The sequence below is a fragment of the Anastrepha obliqua genome, chromosome 1 (assembly GCF_027943255.1).
Source record: "Anastrepha obliqua isolate idAnaObli1 chromosome 1, idAnaObli1_1.0, whole genome shotgun sequence".
NCBI classification, from domain to species: Eukaryota; Metazoa; Arthropoda; class Insecta; order Diptera; family Tephritidae; genus Anastrepha; species Anastrepha obliqua.
Window position 1 is genome coordinate 118672827 of NC_072892.1, and position 22478 is coordinate 118695304.

Genomic DNA, 22478 nt, shown 5'->3' on the forward strand with positions numbered 1-22478 from the left:
AAAACAAAACATGGACTTTTAAAATTAGGCTAAAAAATTGAATCCTTATTAAAAAAAAAAAATTACAAGCCAAATTTTTGTTTCTTAAAATCCAATGCGGCATCAACTTGGCTTCATGGTATTAACGATTTGCCGTGGCAACACGAACAACCAAAATTTGTAGTGTATTTGCCATTACAATTTGTAGGTGTGTTGATGTCAGATTGTCTTCAAAAAGTAAAAAAAAAAGGTTCAAGACATTCGTCGCGTTGACTAAGGCGGGTGTTTGATTTAGAGATTTTTGTCGAAGATAAAAATTCATTGGGTACAAACCTTATGTTTAGCTGAAAGAAGAAAAAGAAGAAGAATATGTTTAATTATTGGCGGAAAAATAGATATTACTAAAAAGTAAGCAAAAACTTTTTCTACAATAAAATTTTGGTGTGTAAATAAAAAAGAATGGAAGTTTCGTCGTAATAAACTTACAGATATAAAAATATATATGCGAATACATGTATAGATATGTACAAGTAGGCAGGTATGAACTATATTGCGTGCTTATGTGTAATTTGTGTCTCAATGCATTCCACTATTCATCTATTATGCTTGTTTATTCTCCCGCCTGCTTTCTTCTCTGCTTTAAGATTGAAAATTTCAGACCTGTCGCTACTATTCTCTATTGCGTGCATTTCCTTTTTTAAGGCAGCCTCCCTCGCTCTATTTTCTTCAGTGCTATCCACATAATAACACCTGGCCAGCAGCATTATAATGGGATTGCACTTTTTGCTGGTGCTGCTGCTGCTGCTGTTTCTTGCTGAAAGCCTCCCCTGGCAGCCAGCATCTTTTGAGTGCACATACGAAATACTTACATATTTACCTATTTATGTATGCCCTAGCATGTATGCACATATGCGGCATATGTGTGCGTGCAAACCCAAGTGAGCAACATTAAAGGTCTTTGCCTTTTTGCTGTTCTTTTCTAATGCTCGTATGTTTGGTTACAACGCCGTCTGGCATAAGACCCAACATATACAGGCGTATGTATGCGCTGTGTATGTGGGTGTAGCTGTGCCAGTCGAGGTGTGTATGACTAGATGGGCGTCACAATTTGTGCCATCGGTAATTTGAAAGGCGTTCAAGCAGTTGGTTGCTCCTTTTTCTATTGCACTCACACATACCACTGCATTCTATTTTAAGCGTAACATAAAGGCACACATATACTTTTGTATACACTTGAGTATGCATACTCATAGTGTGTTGTAAGTTGCAACTTTTTCCGCAAACGCAAATTCACATGCACAGAAACAAAAGTAATGGGTGCAAAAAACTCATGCGGACCAACCCTTGAACATATGCATACATACATACATATGCACACACATACACACACATATAAACGTGTGCTCTTAGTAGAATGCCTCAACTTGTATGCACTTAGGCAGCATTAAACAGTTTGGTGCAATTTGTGTTTAGCAAATTTTTCGTTGGAAATTTTCTTCTTCATACGATACGCTGCTGTATGGCAGTGCATTCATATTACGTATACGCCGGGTAGGCTACAAAGTTTCCACTGAAGTGCACTTGAGCACTTGGGCGCATTGCAAAGGCACACAAGGTATAAAATTCAACGAAAAAGTGTAAAAAAATTATCAACTTATTCGTTTGGCTTTTATGTAGCTGCAAAAAAAAAAAAAAACACTCACTTAAGCATAAAACGACGTTTAAGCAGGTTAATTAAACAAAAGTTTCTTTTAATTAGTGTCCTTAAGGTGGAGCAGCAACATTTTGTGTGGCTTTCATTTGCAATTTTGTAAATTGGTGTAGTTTTTTTTTTACTTTTTGTTTTTGTTGAGACATCTTCAATGGTGTTTTTGCTTTTGCGGCTTGTCAGTATTTAAGGTGTTTACTGAGTGGTAGAAAATAAAATAAATGAAAGGGTGAATTAACTGTGTCTGTGTTTGCTTTTAAGTGATCGGTGGGGGTAGAGGGGATGTAGGTGTCTGTATTTACGGCTGTCTGGCAGTTGACGAGACGGAGGTGGTCTGTGGGTTTTTTTGTTGTTTTTTATCTGCGGATAGACACTGGCAAGGTTCTTCTTCTGGGAGCTAGAATACATATGAAAATTTCGACTCATATTCGAGTCGCTGACAATTTTAAGTATATTAAACATTAATTTAAAGCAAATTAATCGTTTTTATTTGTCCAAAGGGCTGTATTGATGCATTGAAGGCTATTTTCAGTATCTTTGTGCATTTTTACACTGCACCGCGTCTAAATTTACGTGCCTATATAACAATCTGGGGCTGGAAACATCAAATAATAGAGAATGATTTTTCTAATAGCGGTCTCGGCAGGCAATGGCAAACTTCCGAGTGTATTTCTGCCATGAAAAAGCTCTGCATAAAGAAACCATCTGCAGTACGAAGTCGGCCTAAAACTGTAGGCCTCTCCATTCGTGGAAAAATATCAAGACGCGCATCATAAATAGTAGGAAAAATTCGGCCAAACACCCAAGAAAGGTGTAATCGCCAGTTGTATGTTATAGTTTGGAGGAAAAGAAATGCATTATTTTTTCAGTAGATGGCTGTAGTGATCGATATCTCGTAAAGTATCGATCAAACAATTTAAAGTTAATGCTCGTTGTCAAGGTAACATTTCACACTAAAAAACTACAGTTGTTCTTTGGTTTGTTCATCCAGTTGTGAGTTACAGGTTGTTAACAATGGAAGTCAACAAGGGGAAAATTCGGTACATTTACAGTTTTCCTTTGATAAAGGCAAAAATGAAATATAGGCAGTTGAAATTGTGAATGGTGCCGCTGCTGTAACAACTAATTACGTACAATTTTAGTTTCGCCGATGCCGTTCAGGCATTTTTGATGTTAAAGAAAATGTCGATTATGTCGAAAATGTCCTTAAAATCACAGAAAAATCGAAATTGACCATCCGGTTATAGTAGTCGTAGCATCGCCGAGGATCTTAAGATTTCAATTTTATACCACTAATGCAAAAATAATGGATTTAGTTTTCCCCAAACTGGAATATAAAAATTTATATATGGATATACATGAGCTTGTTTGGTGAATTCGTTGAGAACTGAGGTGGCACAAAATTAATCATCCAATTTTGAAGCATGATTTGAGTATGGAAGTCTGTATTTTGCAAATTATATAATTTTTTTAATTATTCTGCTAGTCAGTCCAGAATCCGTTTTTGGAAATTCCAAAAAAAAAAGAATTAATTCTGCTGTTTGGCTGTCAAACTCTCAAGTAGCTGTTGGCTGTTTTCTGGCTCTCAAGTAACCATTTGTCTTGCAATTTCTGGCCTAGAACTTTCATGACATTTTGAATATTTTTCAAATAATTTAATCAGACTTTAATGTTGCTCTTAATTAACCATAAATTAAAATAAAATTTAATTGCCATGTGAACGTGACGAAATACTTCCTCTGCACGAATAAATATGTACGCTTGACGAGCGTATGTCTGTACGTGCATAGTTGAAATTACAAAGAAAAACTATGTACGTACAAATGTTGTCGTGCTTTACATTTCATTTACATGTACAGCAAATTTCCTGCCATTGCATGTTAATTTAATTCAATTTAGATGAAAATTATATGTTGTCACATACGTAAATCCATACATACACACACACACATACACGCATGCATACATAATAAGCGCAGTAGTGAATGCGAAAGTTGCTGAACCTGCAACATTACCAATGCATATGCAAAGTAGGAGTGCATATTTATGTTTGTATATGTATGTGCATATATGCATACATGTGTGCGTGCACTACAGTTACATATGTTAGGGCTTGGAAATGTCATTTACTACATTTCCGGTGCAATTGTACTCTGACATTAGTTGCCACAAATGCATAAGCATACACACACACATATGCTTCTTTGTGTAGGTGTAGGGGTAGGTACAAACGAACATACAAATGAGCTGTGAGCTGTGAGCTGAGTAAAAGTAAATTTTGTTTGTGCTTGTGTTTCCATATAGCAGATACATACCATAGGTATACATGTATGCATTTATACGCTCATATGCAATAATAATAATAATAATTCTGCAATTTGTAATTACCACAGCATTGTTTGCCGAATAATTCATTTATATATTCATTAATAGGACCATGCACACGTACACGTTTGCGTACATATACATGCATACTATACGTATATGTATCCACTTCTTCTCCATGTGGGGTGAGTTTGGCTGTTTTCGAATTTTTCGGAAATTATTCATTCAACTGACTGGAATTTTTCAAAAAATGAAAAAAAAAAAAATTTTTTTGATTGTTCCTAAGACCTTAAATCATATGAGTGGGCACATTTTTCGTACAAAATTAAAATAATTTATGGAAAGTTATGACTGGACCCATCTAAGCTTGGCGGCGATTGATGTAACAGTTTAGAAAAAACTATAAATCATATACTTTTAGGTGATTCACAAGGTGCCATAAGTGCCACACTGCCTTATATCCTAAGACTTTTAACAGTTAAATAATTGTTTAGAGGACTCAAAGCCACAACCCGCTATGAAAGAATTCATAATATGACCTGCATGGTACTTTGCGAACTAAATATATTCTTAGCCGCTTAAAGTTTATGACGCCACTTACTAAACCCTTGTGAATACCCCTATTATACTTCTTCACGAGGCTGGGTGGTTAGCTCAAAGGCTCATACTTATTAATTCATTATGAATATGTGATCAGTTTTAAGCCTACAGTACAGATTGAATGAGTACGCCGAGCAAATATTAGGCGAGTATCAATGTGGTTTTAGGAGTGGAAGGTCGACGACCGACCAAAACCTTGTAGATCGCCAAATATTTGAAAAGTTTCACGAGTATAAAATCAACCTGAATGCTCTCTTAAGTACTTTGATTAAAAGCAAGATTCTTCGCATTAAAGTTCAACGAAAATGAAGCTAAGTATTTCGCAAGACTCAACACGTTGAGAAAAGCGCCAGATTTTACAATTGGTGATTATACATTTGACAGCGTGTTAAAAGGCAAGCTCTTGAGTAGGAAAACGAAAACCAAAATATATTGTATAAAACACCGATTCGAATGCGAAACGCAGACATTGGAAGCGGATACAATTAAACAATTGAGTTTATTTGAAAGAAGAATACTGAGGAGAATAATGGGTCCAGTACGAGAAGAACATGACCTCTATCGCATTAGAGCTAGAGGAATTCCTATAGGGAAAAAACGTTGTGCGATTTGTCTAATCGCAGCGTATCCGATAGTTAGGACACGTTTGCAGAATGCTAAATGAAAGACTACCTCGCTAAGTTCTAGATGCGCGCATGCTACGATGGTAAGACGACGTTGAGAACGATCTAAGAAGCATAGGAGTGACCTACAATCATAGTCTGACTATGGATCGAGATGCATGGAGAAGAAGTGTGAAGGAAGCTTAGGCTCACAGCGAGTTATAGTGCTACAAAGTTATAGCTACAAATGATGATGGTCAGTTCTAAGCTATCAATTGCAACAGGCATGCCACAAGGCGATAGCTGAAGCTCAATACCATTCAATGTCGGATACCGATCCGAATGATGCAATTATTATATTTTTATTATAAAAAAAAAACAAAAAAACAATAACAGCATCAGCTAATTTCAGCATAAATCTACAACATTTTCTCCGTTTAAGATTTTAGAGGTTTTGGGAGTATTTTTTTTTTGTTGGTTTGTTTTGGAAGGAGGTTTAAATCAAAATGTCAGAAATATCACCAAAGGCGCCGTCGCACCAGATTTCGGGAGCATAGCGTGGGCATTGGAACAAAACATGAGTAACATCTTCTTCCCTCTTCGTGCCGATTGGGCTGTTTGGTGAACTGTCATGCGCCCAAATTTATCGATGTGTTTTCTAAATACCCAGTGCCTTGAAAAGAATTGGGGTAGGAGGTAGTTTATCATCGCATAGTTCCTTTTTAATCACATCATCAGGATGGGTATTAACCCATGCATCCATCTACTGATAGGTGATCTGCTGCACCGGTCTTGCCATCTTTCTTCTGCTATAATTTCTTCACGTCTTGCTCTGCCATGCTTTTCGGATAGCCTCTCTGCATTTCGTTTGCTAAAACGTCTACGGAATTAGTCCTGCAATGACGAAGGAAGCGTCTTCACAAAATGGCTCGGAAGTGGCAGAGAGTACGTGAGAAAAGTGGCAGTTCCGCGGGGAGAGTGGTAGATTGTGGTGAGGTATTTAGCACGTCGGTGTAACTGTGAGGTTAAAAGCGCTACACGGGCGTCATCTCAGAAAAAATAAAAAAAACTCTTATGTTTTAACAATATAGCTTGACACACAAATGTATATGCACGAGCATCGAAAGTCGTAATTCGCCTGAAATGTCTGCATCATTCCGTAACTACCAATAATTACTAGCAAATGTACAGATGTGTAAGCAGATCCCGTATGTAGTAGATACAGATGTAAATTCGTCCCGTTCTTGTTTTCTGTGTAATGAAGTAATCTACGCAAATGCACAAATGCCTTTTATGCTCTCTCATTCGTAGTATTTTCTCGTATGACTTATTCATATATATGCATCTAAATATATATTAATACTTTAATGAAAGACAGGTTATCATCTTACATATGAATTTCTCGAAATGGTATTTATAATCACAAATAGTATTTCTAAGGCAGCATTACAATACTAACCAGACGTGAACAGACAAAACACACTGGGAAGTATAATAAGAATTAAACGCTTACTTACTTGCATCATAAAAGCACATAGTAAATATGTATGAAGAACGATTTAACCATATGCGGGGGAATTTTCTCTCTGCAACGTTTATATAGACATTCAATGGGGGAAAGTGTTGGGCAGCCACACAAATCCATTGTGTGAGCAGCCTATGGTCTTTAACAATACATTCCCAGACGGATTTTCCGTATGCCCACTACAGCAGTATTAAAATGCTCTCATATGATTGTCAATAACTTTACTGATGTGTATGCGTGTGGGTGTGCTTAGATGGGCCTTTTCGAATTATGGCACGTACTTTCATAGAAAGCAATTCTTTTTTAGGCATTCGTAGGTTGCGAGTTGGAATCGAATTTATAATTGTAACCAACAATTTCCGACGTACATATATGAGAATTATTACTTTTGAGTAATATTCTCGTTCGCCGTAGCTAAGTGGACTGATGGGTGATTATCAACAGCTCCGTTTTGGGCTTCCAATAAGTTTTTTCTAGGATTTCAATTATGAGTGGTTAGGTGAAACGTCTGCGCTAAGGCGAGATAAAGAAAGACTCAACGGAAATATTTTCGCGCTGAAATGCATTCAAATATATTTAAAGATGAATTTAATTTGAGTTATTGGAGCGTTAGTTAAAATACGTAAATCATAATTTAGTGCGGTGCCCCTGCTCGATGATGTAAAAATTAAATAAAATAAAAAAATATATTAAACAAAAATACATATATATATATACGGAAGAAAAAATAGAAAAAACGTATCTAAAATAATAATAAACAAAATAAAACATAAAAAACATTAAAAAAACGTAAATTACCAAAAAAAAAAAAAAAAAACAAAAAAGAAATAATAATAATAAATAGTTGGCATATATTAAAAAAATTAATTAAACTAAATGAATTGAAATTAAATTAAATTAAGCAAAACCTATAAAAATTAAAGTACACGTGAAATTAACAAAAAAAAAAAATAGAAAAACAAATTAAATTAAAAAGTAATAGAAAACAAAACAAAGGAAAATCAAATGCAATAAAAAACCAATAATAATAGAAAATACTTTTTATTATAACAATAAACAAAATGAAATAAATTAAAGACCAAAAATATTCACAGAATAAATTAAACTAAAATCAAGCAAAATAAAATAAAATAAAATTTAATAAAAAATAAATAAATTTGCCTTAGTAAATTAAAGACAAAAAAAGTTAAAAAATGCTAGAAAGTTAATTAATTAAAAAGAGTGAAAAAATTATGTACGAGTTAAATAATAAAAAATGTAATTAAAATAAATGAATGGAAAGCAAATATAGTTGAATAGAATAATGGAAAATTAAAATAAGAATAAGAAAGAAAAATAGAAAAAAGATAAAAGATAATAATAATAAATAATTAATAAATAAAACTTAATAAATAAAAAAACATATATACCTATTTGAAAAAAATAAATAGAGTAAAATAAAAAATAAAAAAATATATAATAGAAAAAAATATAATAAAAGAAAAACTATATTAAAAATAAAAAAACTGAAAAAAATAATAAAAAAACTTGTTTTATCAAATTAAAAAAAGACAACGAAAGAAGAACATACGTATTGTAATAATAAATTGAATTAAACTGAAGGAATTGGAATTAAACAAAGTAAAAAAAATAAAGTGAAATAAAACAAAACTTATAATAATTAAATTAAATAAAAGGGAGTAAAATCAGTGTAATAAAAACGCATAATAATAGGAAATATTTAAATTTAAAATAAATACAATTAAAAAAAAATAAAAAACAGCATTTAAAGAATAAAGTAAAATAAAAAAAGTAATAATGAAAAATACAAAAATAATAATAAATAAAAATAACAAAATTAAAATTAAAAAAAAAATATATATATGTATTTGAAAAATAAAACGATATAGATTAAAATAAAATGTAGTAAAATAAAATGAAATAAAAATAAACTAAAACTTGTTTTGTTAAATTAAAAAATAATAATAATATCATGTAAGTCTTCCATGAAGTATGCGCTATCTGGTACGCTGCGAAAACTCTCTTAGAAAATAGAATATCACTAGAGGATATCCGCTTTTTCACCGACAGTCAAGCGGCCGTTCGAGCACTCAGCTCCTCTTATACCCACTCAGATGTGGTTCGATCCTGTCTCTTATCTCTTAACGAGATAAGTGTTCAGAATTCTGTCCAAGTTATCTGGATACCGGGTCACAGTGGATTCGAAGGTAACTGCAAAGCTGATGAGCTCGCAAGAGCTGGAGCTGCGCAATCAAATGTTAGTAACCTACCCGCAATCCACATTCCGCTCTCAACATGTAAATTGCTCATCGATCGAGAATTTCACAGCATTGCTGATCGGAGGTGGCGAGTGGAAACTACTTGCGTTACGACCAGAAAAATCTGGCCATCCTACAATCTGAAACAGACAAAAACCCTTATAAGTCTTTCGAAACACGAACTAAGGCATATAACATCTCTTATCACCGACCACTGCCTTTTGGGCACTCACGCACGTCGGCTCGGGGTTCCTCAGAACGACCTGTGCAGATACTGCGAGGACGAAGATGAGGAAGTATCGAGCAGACATTTGCTGTGCAGTTGTCCGGGTCTAGCCAGAAGTCGACTCGCTCTTCTAGGCTCTCCAACAATTGACAATCTTTCAGTACTCTCGGACCTGAAAATCGAATCTCTCATCAAATTTTCGAAACGAATTAATATCTTTGATCAAAATCTACAATAAAAATCTCGGTTAGGTGGGGAAATCATTTAAAATAATGAGCTCTAGGGCAACACAACGGACCCAACTTGCGGTCTATGTGGTACTCCGATGCGGGGTCACCCTTAAACCAACCAACCATAATAATATTATAATATAAATATAATAAAAAATTTAGCTAAACTAAATGAATTGAAAAAAATTTTAACAAAAATTAAAAAAAAAAAATAATATAAAATACAAAAAAAAATATATAATATAAGAAAAAATATATAATAAAAAAATAAAAAATACACTGAAAAAACAAAAACAAAATTAATAAAAAAATTGTTTTATCAAATTTAAAAAAATATGTAAGAAATAAAAAAATAAGAAAAAGTAAAAAAAATATAAGAAAAACAAATAAAAACATAAAAAAAATAAAAAATGTTTTTGTAATAAAAATAAAAACTAATAAAAAAATATAGTAAAAAAAAATTTTAAAAATTAAAGTAATGAGAATATTACCATATGAAAGAAGTTTAACGACAAATTGGCAAATTTAAAACTTGTGCGCGCATAAAAGTACTGCGATTAACTGAATCAACCGCTGAGAATTTCGCGGAAGAGTTAGTTACTTAAATTGCAACCTCGCGCTGCCAGAGTTTTTGAGAAAAAACTGATCAGAATATATATTCACATCGACAGAACGTCCTTAAAATGATGTTGACTGCTTCAAGGCATATCTTAATATGCAGCTCTACGCACAAAGCTGAAATGAGCACTTACTCTTACGACTACGTTTATTAATACTAACGACTGTACATACATATTTGTGCTCATTTGCTGCTACGGATTAATTTGTGTCAGGTTTCCCTTACATCATTTGAAATTCAGTTTCATATATCACCTCCTCTTATTTCTCTTCTTATGATACATCATTAATTGTAAGCGCAAACGTTCAAGGGCAAGTCATTAAATTGCGCCCCACAGTCATATTGCTTTGTAAAGATTTTGCTTACATGACAAGAAGAAGAAGAAGATTGCAGACAATTTAAGGATGCAATGGCAAAGGGAACGACGAGCTGCGACATCAATGACAACACTTTCTGTGATTAATGAGCGATTCGAGCACACAAGTAATAAACAATTTAGAATATTTTAGATGTCATTAAATGTTTGCCTTTTTTTGCCTTTATTGCTTGTGTGAATCTGAGATGGTTGCCAAAAGGGTAGCGTGAATGTTAGGATTTGGTATTGCTTTTGTGTCTGTGGGATTTTCCAATAAGCGCGGGTTGAAATGGCATAAGGCGCAAGGTGTGTGCGAGGTATTAACGATTTTTTTCTTGTTTTTAAAGGCTAATCTATGCCATTATATATGGAATATGGATTTTTAATGATTCTGCTGTAAAAAGACAGCTGAAATTTGAGCAATGGTTTTGATTTGCATTGGGCGATTGCGGCGTAATGGTATAAAATTGCGATTTCAAAAAGTCCTACTAGAAGAATCTTTGCGGGATTACTTGATCCATTTTTGTGGCCAATTCCATGCCTTCAAATTATTCTGAAGAAAACTTTATTATTTGCATGAGCTACTCAACAGTGTAACTTGCAGTGGTGTTTTTGGTAGAGGGTTTGAATACTATATTAAATATTATTGGTAGACTTTACACAAGTGTAGGTATACAAGCTTGAATAAGTAAAGTTAACCGAAAATGGGAAACATACATATATGCATGTGTAAGTAATATAGTCCTCATTTGATAGCAGTTGCTTTAACCCGGGGTTTGTCGCTAGGCAAATACAAAACCTGCGACCGGGTAAAAATTACCACATAATATATAAGTGTATAATTAATTAAATATTTATTTTAAGAAGGGAGCGCATGTTTGGTACTTGAAGCGGCAAGTCACGATATTTTGTAGAAGAAAAGTTAGAAATGGTTTTATTACCTCTGTGGTATTTTTTTCCCAGTAGCGACGAACGCCGAGGTAAGCAACTTTAGGGTTACCAATTTTCAAGTCTGAGCTCAACTTTATTTGACAGCTTAATTGTGAGTGAATTATCTTAGTGTAAAGAGAAAAAAAAATTGAATATATAACAAGCTTCCATGACCCTGTTTTCACTGCGATCTAAACTGCGCCATTCTACATTTTATTAGTATTATTTTTTGGACTTTTCTCCAGCTCACGAAAGTTCATTTTAGTATACTATACAACTTTTAGTTCCACACAAATACTTAGACGATGAAACCGCTTTTTATTATACCCGTTGCGGGTGAAGCGCCTAACAATCTACATATCTGCGATTCCAAAAGCTCGTATATTTTTTTATTGATTTCGAAATAAAATTATGTAGATCGGTTTGTACGAACCTTAAAGAAAGTATGTAGGTGGCTGCTATTTCATTGCACGACTTTTCACATTTATTGTCAACCAAAATTTGCAAAGAGAAATAAAGTCTCGCGAGAGGGAGAGAGAGATTATTTGATTGACACAATCGCCGCTTAAATGCAGCGCCATAAATTGTATTAGCGTCACAGCTGATAGCTTACAAGTGCGGTCACAGTGGAAAAAGTAAAGTCGTAAAAGTACCAAAACAAAAAAAAATATATATATATTTTAAAAAAAGGAAATAAACACGTACATAAAATTTGTAAGCGTTAAAGTGCGTGCGATGTGAAACGTAAATAAGCAGTGAAAACAATAAAATGCAGAAAAATGAAAAAGGAATAATGCCTGATACTTAAAAGCTGAAAAAAGTTAGGCTATTTATATGCGTATGTATGCATGTATGAGCATAAATGTTTTTATGTTTCACTTGTAAAACTGAAAACTGGTTTTTGGCCTGCACTTAACCTGCTTCGATTTCAATTTCAATTTTAATTTCAATTTCAATTTCAATTACGAGTGTGCGTCAAGTGGTTTGCATACATTGTTATTGTGCGCTGCGCTCCTGAAAGTATGCAAAAGTGGAATAAGTTAAATTTTTGTTACCCTCGTTGCGGTTGTATTGTTTTGTATAGGATTTGTGTGCAAGAGCTGTTATTGCTGTTGTTGTTAATGCACTTAAATGCGAAATATTCAAGTGCGCGTCCTTCAAAAGTCAAAGAGTGGGGGTTGGTCGCTTTTAAATGCCATTCACTTTTACTTCGCTATTTTGCTGGCTGCTGCGCTGTAATTCAGGGTTGGCGTTGATTTTCCATGTGACCCTCGTTTAACAATTGTGTAATGGATTTCAATGAAACTTTTCTGTAAAGCTGATGAGTTTATATTTAATTGAAACCAAAAAAAACTAGTGTTTCTTTCTAGGCATCAATATTGTTTGAAAGCTAGTTTTACAAATGTGAGTTTTCATTAATGAGTTTTAATCAATAGTATTTATTAGAGCAGTACATTTTTTCCAAAGCTATGCTCTAAATATTCACACAAAGCAGAACGGATCAACTTTATTTGTCAGTAAATAAGAAATTTTTCTGAAAACTAATATCCTCAATGATCCCAACTAATAACCGTAGATTAACTAACTTGCTTTGTAGATATTAAATAGGCCAGATTCACAAGCGTAGGTTAGGTTACGGTAGTTGCTACTTTCCATGAGAATGTAAAGGGAAAAGAGCCCATTTACGTCTTGGATACCCTTTATGACACCACAATAGTTCACTTATCAACAAAAAAAAAAAAAAAAATAAATATGTGACAAAAAAGAATAATAATAAACAAATTATATTACCAAAAAAATAAAAATAAAAATAAAAACAGTCAATAATAATAAAAAAATTATATGACGAAACACAAATAAAAAAATATAGGACAAATAAAAACAATGTATGTGACAAAACAAAAAAATGATATGACAAAATAAAAAAATAAAAAGTTATATGACAAAAAAATAATAATAAAAAAATTATATGACAAAAACAGTATGTGACAAAAAAAAAAAAAATTTATGAAAAAAAAAACAAAAAAAAAATTGTATGACAAAAAAAAATTGATTAATTTTAAGGAGCTCTAATTATATAACGGTATAAAAACTAGATTTTTTATTTGAATAAATACGTCCAAAGCAAACTTATAAGTAAAAGTGTCTTTTTTTACTACTTCGCTGCTGAATTCCTTCACAGTACAGCTTTAACTAAAAGTGAAATTTTTTTAACCATTTTTGTGTTTTTTTTTTTTAATAAAAAACATTTTAGGACAGCTAACAATTAAGTGCAAATAATCTGGCATTGTGATATCGGAAAATCACCATGGCAACTACATACAAGGCGGCGCAAAATTTATAAACCTATCGCAATATTCATAACTTGTGAACTAGACAGCTGCAGTAAATAAACTGACAAGTAATGCAGCGCGTAAAGGTCAAAATAAAGATTTCCATCATTCATGATAATTTTTTTTATTCAGACGAAGGCCTTTGTGCTAGCGCTGCTAAGCAATTTTTTTTTTTGTTAAATAATTTATTAGTGCACAAATGTTTAAAAAATAAATAAAAAAAATTTCATTTAGTAAAAAAGTTATTCAAAAACAATATTGGTTGAACTGAATTTTACACCACCTTTTATGTACACTTAGTTGTTATGTTGCCATGGTTGCAATTACCGTATATCAAAAACCCAAAAAAAAAGCATAGAGTATTCTTTGGTTAAATTTCTTTGCTGGGGGCATTTTAAATTTTTAATATTTTGCGTGTTTATAGAATAAATGAAAAAAAGTTAAAATACATATCGCAGAGAAGTATGTCGTTAAGGTGCGTATATTAGAATTGTACGAGGACTTAAACTGCTCTACCCATTAGTTATTTCACTAAAGTGTCGGTTTGGCGCCTTTTTTTATAGAGTCCGCATAAAATGCATTTTGAACGTTGCTAGAGGGTTGAAATGTTCTAGAAACTTATTCGCCATAAAATTTCACTAGGGGTCAGACAAAAACTTTGTAGAAAGAATTGTAAGTCCGCGGAAAATAAAAAATATGCAACAACCTGGGATAAGTCACTGGGGTATAACATCTGCACTTGGACAATTCGTCGTCGGGATTTCGGGATAACGTCCAAATTAAGCAATGGGTTCATTTTGAATATTGTAAATTTTGAGCAAAGAATGCAAAATGTTTTTGAGGTTTTACTATATGGGCTTAGATCTTTCATCCAGAGTTCGAATAATCACGCCCCTAACACGGCGCCACCGATTGCATCGCGTAGTGGCGGAAGAGTACGGCAGGATCAAAATTCGGTCATGATTTTTTTTTCGCCTTAAGTAGAATTGGATAGAATTTTAAAGGAAAAATTCCAAGTTTTCATTTGAGTATAATTAAAAAAATTAAAAAAAAAAAACAAAAAAAAAAAAAGAAAAAAAATACAAAAAGAAAAAATAAAGAACAAAAAAAAAAAAATTAAAAAAATAAATAAAAATAAAAAAAAAAATAAAAAAAGAGAAATAATAAAAAATAAAAGAAAAATAAAAAAAGGAAAAATTACAATTTTTCAGTTTAGCATAATTAAAAAGAAAAAAATAAAAAGAAAATGAAAACAGGAAAAAATCCAAGTTTTATGTGGGCATATTTAAAAAACAAAACGTAAAACGAAAAAATCCACATATAAAAAAAAGTAGTTAAACGGTTTTTATCTATTAAAAAAAAATACAGAAACAATTTTCTTCCAATTGATATTTTTTTTCTTAGGCTGATAATTATATGACATACAATTTAAATAAAATTTTTGGGCATATGTAATATATTTGAAAAAATTTTTCTTTAAGTTTTTGTGTAAAAAAAAAATACTATTCAAATTATTTTAAAACATTTTGTTTTTACTTTTTTTTCTAACAGAAAAATAAACAATTAAAATTATTATTTTTTTCTCTTAGACCGACATTTAGTTGACAAACAATTCAAAGAAAAAACATATGCCCGAAAAAATCTGAATTTTGAACTCCTCGAACTCAGCAACCACTCAATATTTCTTTTATCCCTTTATGCACAATCTATGCTACTTTAAAGAAGAGCATCTTTAATAAATGTAGATATTTTTAATTTATTGATATTCCTCTCTGAATTTTATTTATTAGTTTCCTATTAATTTGTATTTAATTTTTTTAATTTTTAGTTTTAAATTTTTTTATAATTTATGGTTATACTCGTATTTTTTCATTTCCCCCTACTTTTGTAAAAGTTTCATAATAAACAGCAATTTTTTATGTGGCAATCGTAAGGTATTGCATTTTACAGCCGCGTTTATGTTCACATCTACATACATACATAAGTATATTATTTTTCCATTGATGCGTTATTTTATTCGCTAACATTTGGTTGCCAACACAAATAAATAGCTGGTCTTTTATTTACAACTATACGATTTTTATGTGAAGCTGTCTTTCGCCATTATTTCACCGAAAACACTTCCCTATTCTGGTTTCCTTTTTTCTTACGCATTTTTCGTTTCTGAAGCATATTTTTATTTAGATTTTTCCACACTTCGCTGAACTTTAGTTTATTCCATCTGTGCAATTACTTTTATTTTTCCGTCACTTTTTAAGTAGTCTACCTTGAGGCGCACTATTTAAATATGCCGCATAAAAAATTCTTATAACTTGTGAAATTGTGAAACTTTAACTCAACAGCGAGCAAGAAGCTGTCGAGTACATGGCGCAGTGATGTGGCAATGCTGTGCGAGAAATTCACCCGCTGCCGCACAGGATGCATATTCGTTCATGCCGTCTTGGACTTTTAAGGCTACCAAGCGCTTTTCAGTCATCCTTACATTCATTCCCCTTCGAGTCTTTAGCTGCGCAGGGTTGTTTTTTTATTTTATTTTTTGAAACATTATCACATTTTACTATCTGCGCTGTCATATTAGCTTTTTACAAGGTGGAAAATTGTCTGTTTGCTTCCCTTTTCTGGTTGTCTGTCTGTGTGTCTTCGCCAGAGTGCCTGAGATAGTTTTCTCGCGTGCTTCCTTAGCATTTGCAGTGCGTGCACGGCAGCAGCAGCCACTATGCAAGCCCCCTCTACAAGTTATTTTTACAAGGCGTTCAGTGCGAATGCAGTCGGCGTAAAAAATGTACAAGTAGCAACTGTCGCTACAACAACAGCAATCACATCCCTACTCAGTTAGTAGACATTCACATTTATCCGCAGCAATTTGAAAATAGGTTTTTATTTAAGTTTGCGCGTACGTCTGCCACTGCTACTGTTACTGTTGTTGTTGCCGCTTCGCTGATTACCTGGTTGCTTGCTGTCTTCACAAGCCGGTGAGGTGTGTGCGGGACGACGCAGCCATGTAGTGCAACTCGCGCGCTGGAACATTAATGTTCACTTAAGCAAATTGTACACATACAAGGCCATACCTGCCATCTATTCTGCACGTAAATGCATACATGCATGTGTACGTGTGTGTATAGTTTCGGTAGCGGCAAGTTGGCTAGTGCCATGCACTCTGCAGCTGCACGAGCAATAATACGAATTCACTAAGTGTGAATGTGTTTGTTAATTTCTGCATGGAACAACAACAATCGCCCGACAAGCAGGCACACAACCATACTCATATACAGTTAGCTATGCAGCTGCTTAGATTAAAGCAGCCAACTACTTTGTTAAATAGCAAACTACTCTTTGCTTTGCTTTTATCTGCACTAACATTGGTATAGTTTTCTGCATTTTTGTTACTTTTCTTTCGCACTTCCACTTATTCCTTTTTGCATTTGTTTTGCTCCGTGTTTTTGCAGGCTCCTAAGGAATGCAACTTGGTTTTGGTACAGCGCACGCCGGATATCTGCAAGTTCCTTGGACTAGCAGCGAATAGCAGCGACGATAACAACGCTATTGCAACAACAACTGCAATGACCTCAACTAACGCCACACCAGCAGGCAGCACCAGTAACGGCGATGACGGCACAACACATCCTGCCGAGCAAACTGGCTCCATTGGAGGTAAATTAACTTTGTTGTGCGCGCCAATGAGGCCTTTCGCTTTCTGTTGCTTTATTGTAATTCTTTTTTAAATCTATTTTACCGCAGTAAATTTTACATTTTGTAATTTTCCAATTTCTCCACTATCTATCTTTGCATGTGTGCGTGTACATACATACATATATGTGCAGCTATATTGGCCGCTATATTATCGTTGACTTGTTTCGTCGCTTGCCTCGGAGTGTTTGCCTTTTCACCGGAACGCCGGAACAGCGTGAGACGTTTGTTTGTACGCAGCACATCGGCTGTGCGTTATTCGAGGGTAAGTTTGGAAAAGATGTAGGCAAAAGTGTGTAACTAAGGAGGATGTTGAAGAAATAATTTCGAAAAAAAAAAATTAATAACATTTTCTGGCAAATATTTAAAACTGTTGGCTCTGCAATAAAAAATTTATTTCAAATTTTTAGTTGAGGTTTTTATTTTTTATTTTTCATCTTTTATTTTTAGTTTTTTACTTTTAATTTTTTATTTTTCATTTTTTGCTATTAATTTTTTATTTTTCATCTCCGCTATAAATGAAGCGAAATTAGTAAAATATTGTAGAAAAAAGAAATATGGCGCATATAGATATGTTGCACTCCACCCCAGTCGGCTGGAATATTATTGACATCGGGTAAAACCATGCCCAATTTTTATGTTTTACGACTAAATTTCCGTTCGTTTCTCTGATACAACAAGCCATTACTTTTATTATAGCTGGATCAAATAAAATTTAACTAAAATGGTGCGGTTCGGACCTAATTTCACTTCTTTACTTGGTTTTTTATTTATAATAATTTTTATTATTTATTATATTTTAATTATAAAACTCAGTTTCAGTTGTTCAAACTTAAAATTTAGGATTTTAGTTTTAGTTTGGGTTTAAATATAAATTTTGTTTTAAATTTGATTTTAATTTTACTTTTATTTTTAGTTCAGATTTTAGTTTTAATTTAAATGCTAATTATAATTTTAATTTTTATTTAAGTTTTAGTTTTAATTTTAGTTGTTATTTGAAGTAAAGTTTTAATTAAAATTTTAGTTTTAATTTTGATTTAAATTAGATTTAATTTAATTCTGATAAATTTATATTTTGGTTTAGATTTTAGTTTTATTTAAATTTTAATTTTGAAAATTAAATTTTAATTTTTAACTTCATTCTAATTTGATTTAAATTTCAGTTTTAATTTCAATTTAATTTCAGATTTTATTTTAATTTCATTTTGAATTTTATTTTAATTCTGGCTTAAATTTAGATTTTAATTTTGGCTTTAGTTTTAGCTTTATTTTATTTTTAATTGTAATTTTGGTCAAAATTTTAGTTATAATTATAATTTTAGTTTTAATTTTAATTTGAATTTTTTTCAATTCTGATTTAAATTTAAATTTAAATTTAAGTGTTGATTTTAGTTTTAGTTTAAGTTAAAATTTAAATTTTTTTGAAGTTTCAATTTTTATTTTTATTTAATTTTTAATTTTAAGTAAATATCTAATTTTTATCTAATTTATTTTAATACTGATTTTTAATTTCGATTTTAGTTTTAGTTCCGACTTAAATTTTAGTCCTTATTTTATTTTTATCTTTAATTTAAATTTAAATTTAAACTGAAACTCAAACTAAATTTAAAATGAAGACTAAATTTAAAATTTAAGCTCAATAAAAAAGTAAAATCAAATCATTAATCATAGTTTTAATTTTAGTGTTAATTTTAATTTTAATTTTGGTCTTAATTTTAATGTTAGTGTTAATTTTAATTTTAATTGCAGTCTTAATTTTAGTTTTAATTTTAATTTTAATTTTAATTTTAATTTTAATCTTAATTTTAATTTTAATTTTAATTTTAATTTTAATTTTAATTTTAATTTTAATTTTAATTTTAATTTTAATTTTAATTTTAATTTTAATTTTAATTTTAATTTTAATTTTAATTTTAATTTTAATTTTAATTTTAATATTAATTTTAGTTTCAATTTTAATTTTAATTTTAATTTTATTTTAATGCTGCTGGTTTAAATTTAAATTTAAATTTTAATCCTGATTTTAATTTAAATTTTAAGTTTCATTTTGTTTTTGATTTAAATTTAAATTTTGTTTTTTTAATATGAATTTTGTTTTCAACTTCAATTTCCCTTTGTTTTTTAATAATTAAAAAATCTTCATTATTTTTAACCTCAAAAAAATGTAAATCTACACAAACGACTTAGAGTTTCAATGCAAGAGAAATTAGCGAATTTCCCTCTCTCTTTGCAGGTGCAGTCTAACGAAGAAGCTAACCTGTTGCTGGAGCCAAATGGAGAATTCACCGAAAGCGATGACGATATGCTGCTCTAGAGCAATAAATGAATTGAAGACAACGACCAGGGTTTCAAGAAACTTGCTATTTTAACTTGCATTGAATTGAATACAAAAGCAACCAATTTTTAGCAACAACAAATATAAATTATACTTTTCTAAAACTTAATGGCTTAACTGAAATACTGTACTGAAAACGTTATCAGCTAAAATACAAGCGAGCTTTTTCTTTGCCACAGAAGCCTCAAGCGAAATATGGAAAAAAACGAAAAAAAAATGAAATAAAAAATCCTGAAAAAACACCAAAGAGTAAAAATATGGTAAAAAATAAAATTAAAATAATACAAAATTCCGAAATTCAAAAAAGGAAGAGCGGCGTCAAAAGAAAATATATTTTATTAAAAATGTAGATTATAAAAAGAACTTCTAAACATTTTTTAAACCATATAGTATGTATTAAATGTGAGAGAATACAAAAGAAAAAAATATGTATTATATAAATATTTGTAAATTGCACTGTGCGCAATACACGAACGGTACTGGAGAGTGAGGTCAAAACAAAAAAAATATATGAGAAATATTTGAATATAATACCTTTGTATGTATTGTATTCACGGTGTATGTGAACAGAGAAAACCAAATGAAGTATATTTTTTTTAATTCCTAATAATGGTAAATGTATGTAATGGAAGTATTGTAATTAAAGTATTTCGAGCCGCCAAGTAATGTTAAAGATCTAAATTTAAACTACTGAATTGGAGTCATGATCTTTTTTGTGAAGTGGCGCCATTATTAAAAACACGTATTCCAATCGCTTTAAAAATTCATATATGCGTAATGAAAGACATTCAAAGCCACCATAAGATTATAGCTTTAATTGTGACTGCAACGCACACACACATAACTATGCATTGGTGTGTCGTCTATTTAAACTAAATATTTATATGAAGTACTGGTATTTACTACTTATTCTTATCCAATTGAACTAATTGCATCTATGTACTTAATTTTTCTCTCAACCAGCTTTTTTTTAATGAATTATTAACCAAAAAATTTAACTGAAATGAAATAAAAGAACGGCGAAGTGTAAGCATTTTGCATAAATGGATTACCATAGAATAAAAGCTTTGCAGAATTTGGAAATTTTTTAAGAGTTAAGAGAAGTCGTATTTTCTAGATGGAAAAATACTAAATAGTTTCGCTGAAATCGCATGGGGACGGTTGCTGCAAATGCGAAGGCATGTCGAACAATTCTTCACCCACAAAAAAAAAGTTTATTAGCTGTGTTAAAAAACTTATTAATCCTGTAAATTAAATTTTTGAATGGAGTGTTTAGGCGGGTACGTTCGCTAATTGCAACTGCGTTACTTTTTTCAGAGAATATCTCATTGCAAGCAAAAATCATGGAAATATTAGCTACTTTAGGCGTGCGATTAATAAAGTGTCAAAAATCCCGTGCCCATCACCAGCAAAATATACGCAAGGCAAAAAAATTAGTAACCACTGCTTTTTCATTATTCCATATACAGCGGAATCGCGAGAACGCCCAATCTAAGGCACCACCAAACAAAATTTATACAGCCCTTAACATTTTAGTACAAAGTACAAGACTCCAGGGCCTCAAAATTCTCGTTGATCTTTTCCCTTTTTTTCGCTTAGGTTTTGAGCATTTTCTTCCATATAAAAGACCTTTTCCAGATGTAGAAATTTCTTCACACCGTCGCAAATTAAAAAAAGAAAAACAAAGTGATTTTTGAACACCTAGACAGACAGTGGCGTTAATCGGGATTAACGACTTAATTCTGAATCATCTCAGGAATGAAGTGCAACTAATGCGGATTGACAACTAGATTTAATTCTTATAATTTAAGCAGATTAGGGAAATTTTCGATGGCAAGCTGCCGAAAAACCACTCAGTTAATGTCTTTTGTGAATGAAAAATAAGGAAACTTTTAAAGAGAAGAACAACAAAGACTGAAAGCAATCATTGCAGCATTCAAGTTCAGGAAATGTATGATGAGCATAACTGGAGTATTTTATAGCATTTTCGTTTAATTTTCAAGTTTGAAAATGCGTTTTTGCAATTTCAGATGGTAAGTAGAAAGAAAAGTTCAACCTTGTCGAAGAGGGACTGAGATATTATGGACGCGAATTTATATTAATTGTTTAGATATTTCGGAGTAGTTTGAGAAATAGCAATTTAAGACTTTTTAAATAAATAATTATTTGTTAGTATCAGGACAGCTAATACCCGTAAATACTTAGGTATTCAACTTGACTGCAGGCTTACTTTCTGGGCCCAGATACGGCATGTGGCTACCAAAGCAGCAAAGGTCACGGGTATGCTAAGTAGATTAATGGCAAACATCGGTGGGCCAACACAGAGCATAAGAAAGCTAATTATGGCGGCCACAAGCTCAATTCTCCTGTACGGCAGCGAAGTATGGGGAATTACGCTAAACTGCAAAGCGAAGCGCAAAGCACTAGAGGCTGTGCAACGAACAGCTTCACTTAGAGTTGCCTCAGCCTACTGCACTGTCTCAGGTGCAGCAATTTTCGTGATCAGCGGGCGGATACCCGTCGACCTCATGGTCCGGAAATGAATGGATGCGTGGGACTCCAAGAAGAAACACGTCATCACTAGGTGCTCAGAACGGAGATGCCAAACCATGCTGCGGTGGCAAAGCCGATGGGATACTGAACCGAGTGGCAGATGGACGGCAAAACTTATTCCATCAATTGACAAGATAGTCTCACGAATTCCATCTTTGCGGTCACAAGGTATTAAATCACAAGATCTCGGTGGCCAATTGTGATCATCTCTTC

At 32.1% G+C, this 22478-nt stretch overlaps 1 protein-coding gene across 1 annotated transcript; it reads left to right on the top strand.

Moving 5' to 3' along the window:
- The first annotated feature begins 307 nt into the window (after positions 1 to 307).
- On the top strand, positions 308 to 20774 carry LOC129235867 (uncharacterized). The gene is made up of 4 exons (XM_054869925.1): positions 308 to 387; positions 17137 to 17341; positions 17512 to 17642; positions 19611 to 20774. Exons 2-4 carry the CDS (start codon positions 17251 to 17253, stop codon positions 19689 to 19691), a joined length of 303 nt encoding a protein of 100 aa, XP_054725900.1. The 5' UTR covers positions 308 to 387; positions 17137 to 17250; the 3' UTR covers positions 19692 to 20774.
- The last annotated feature ends 1704 nt before the right edge of the window (positions 20775 to 22478 follow it).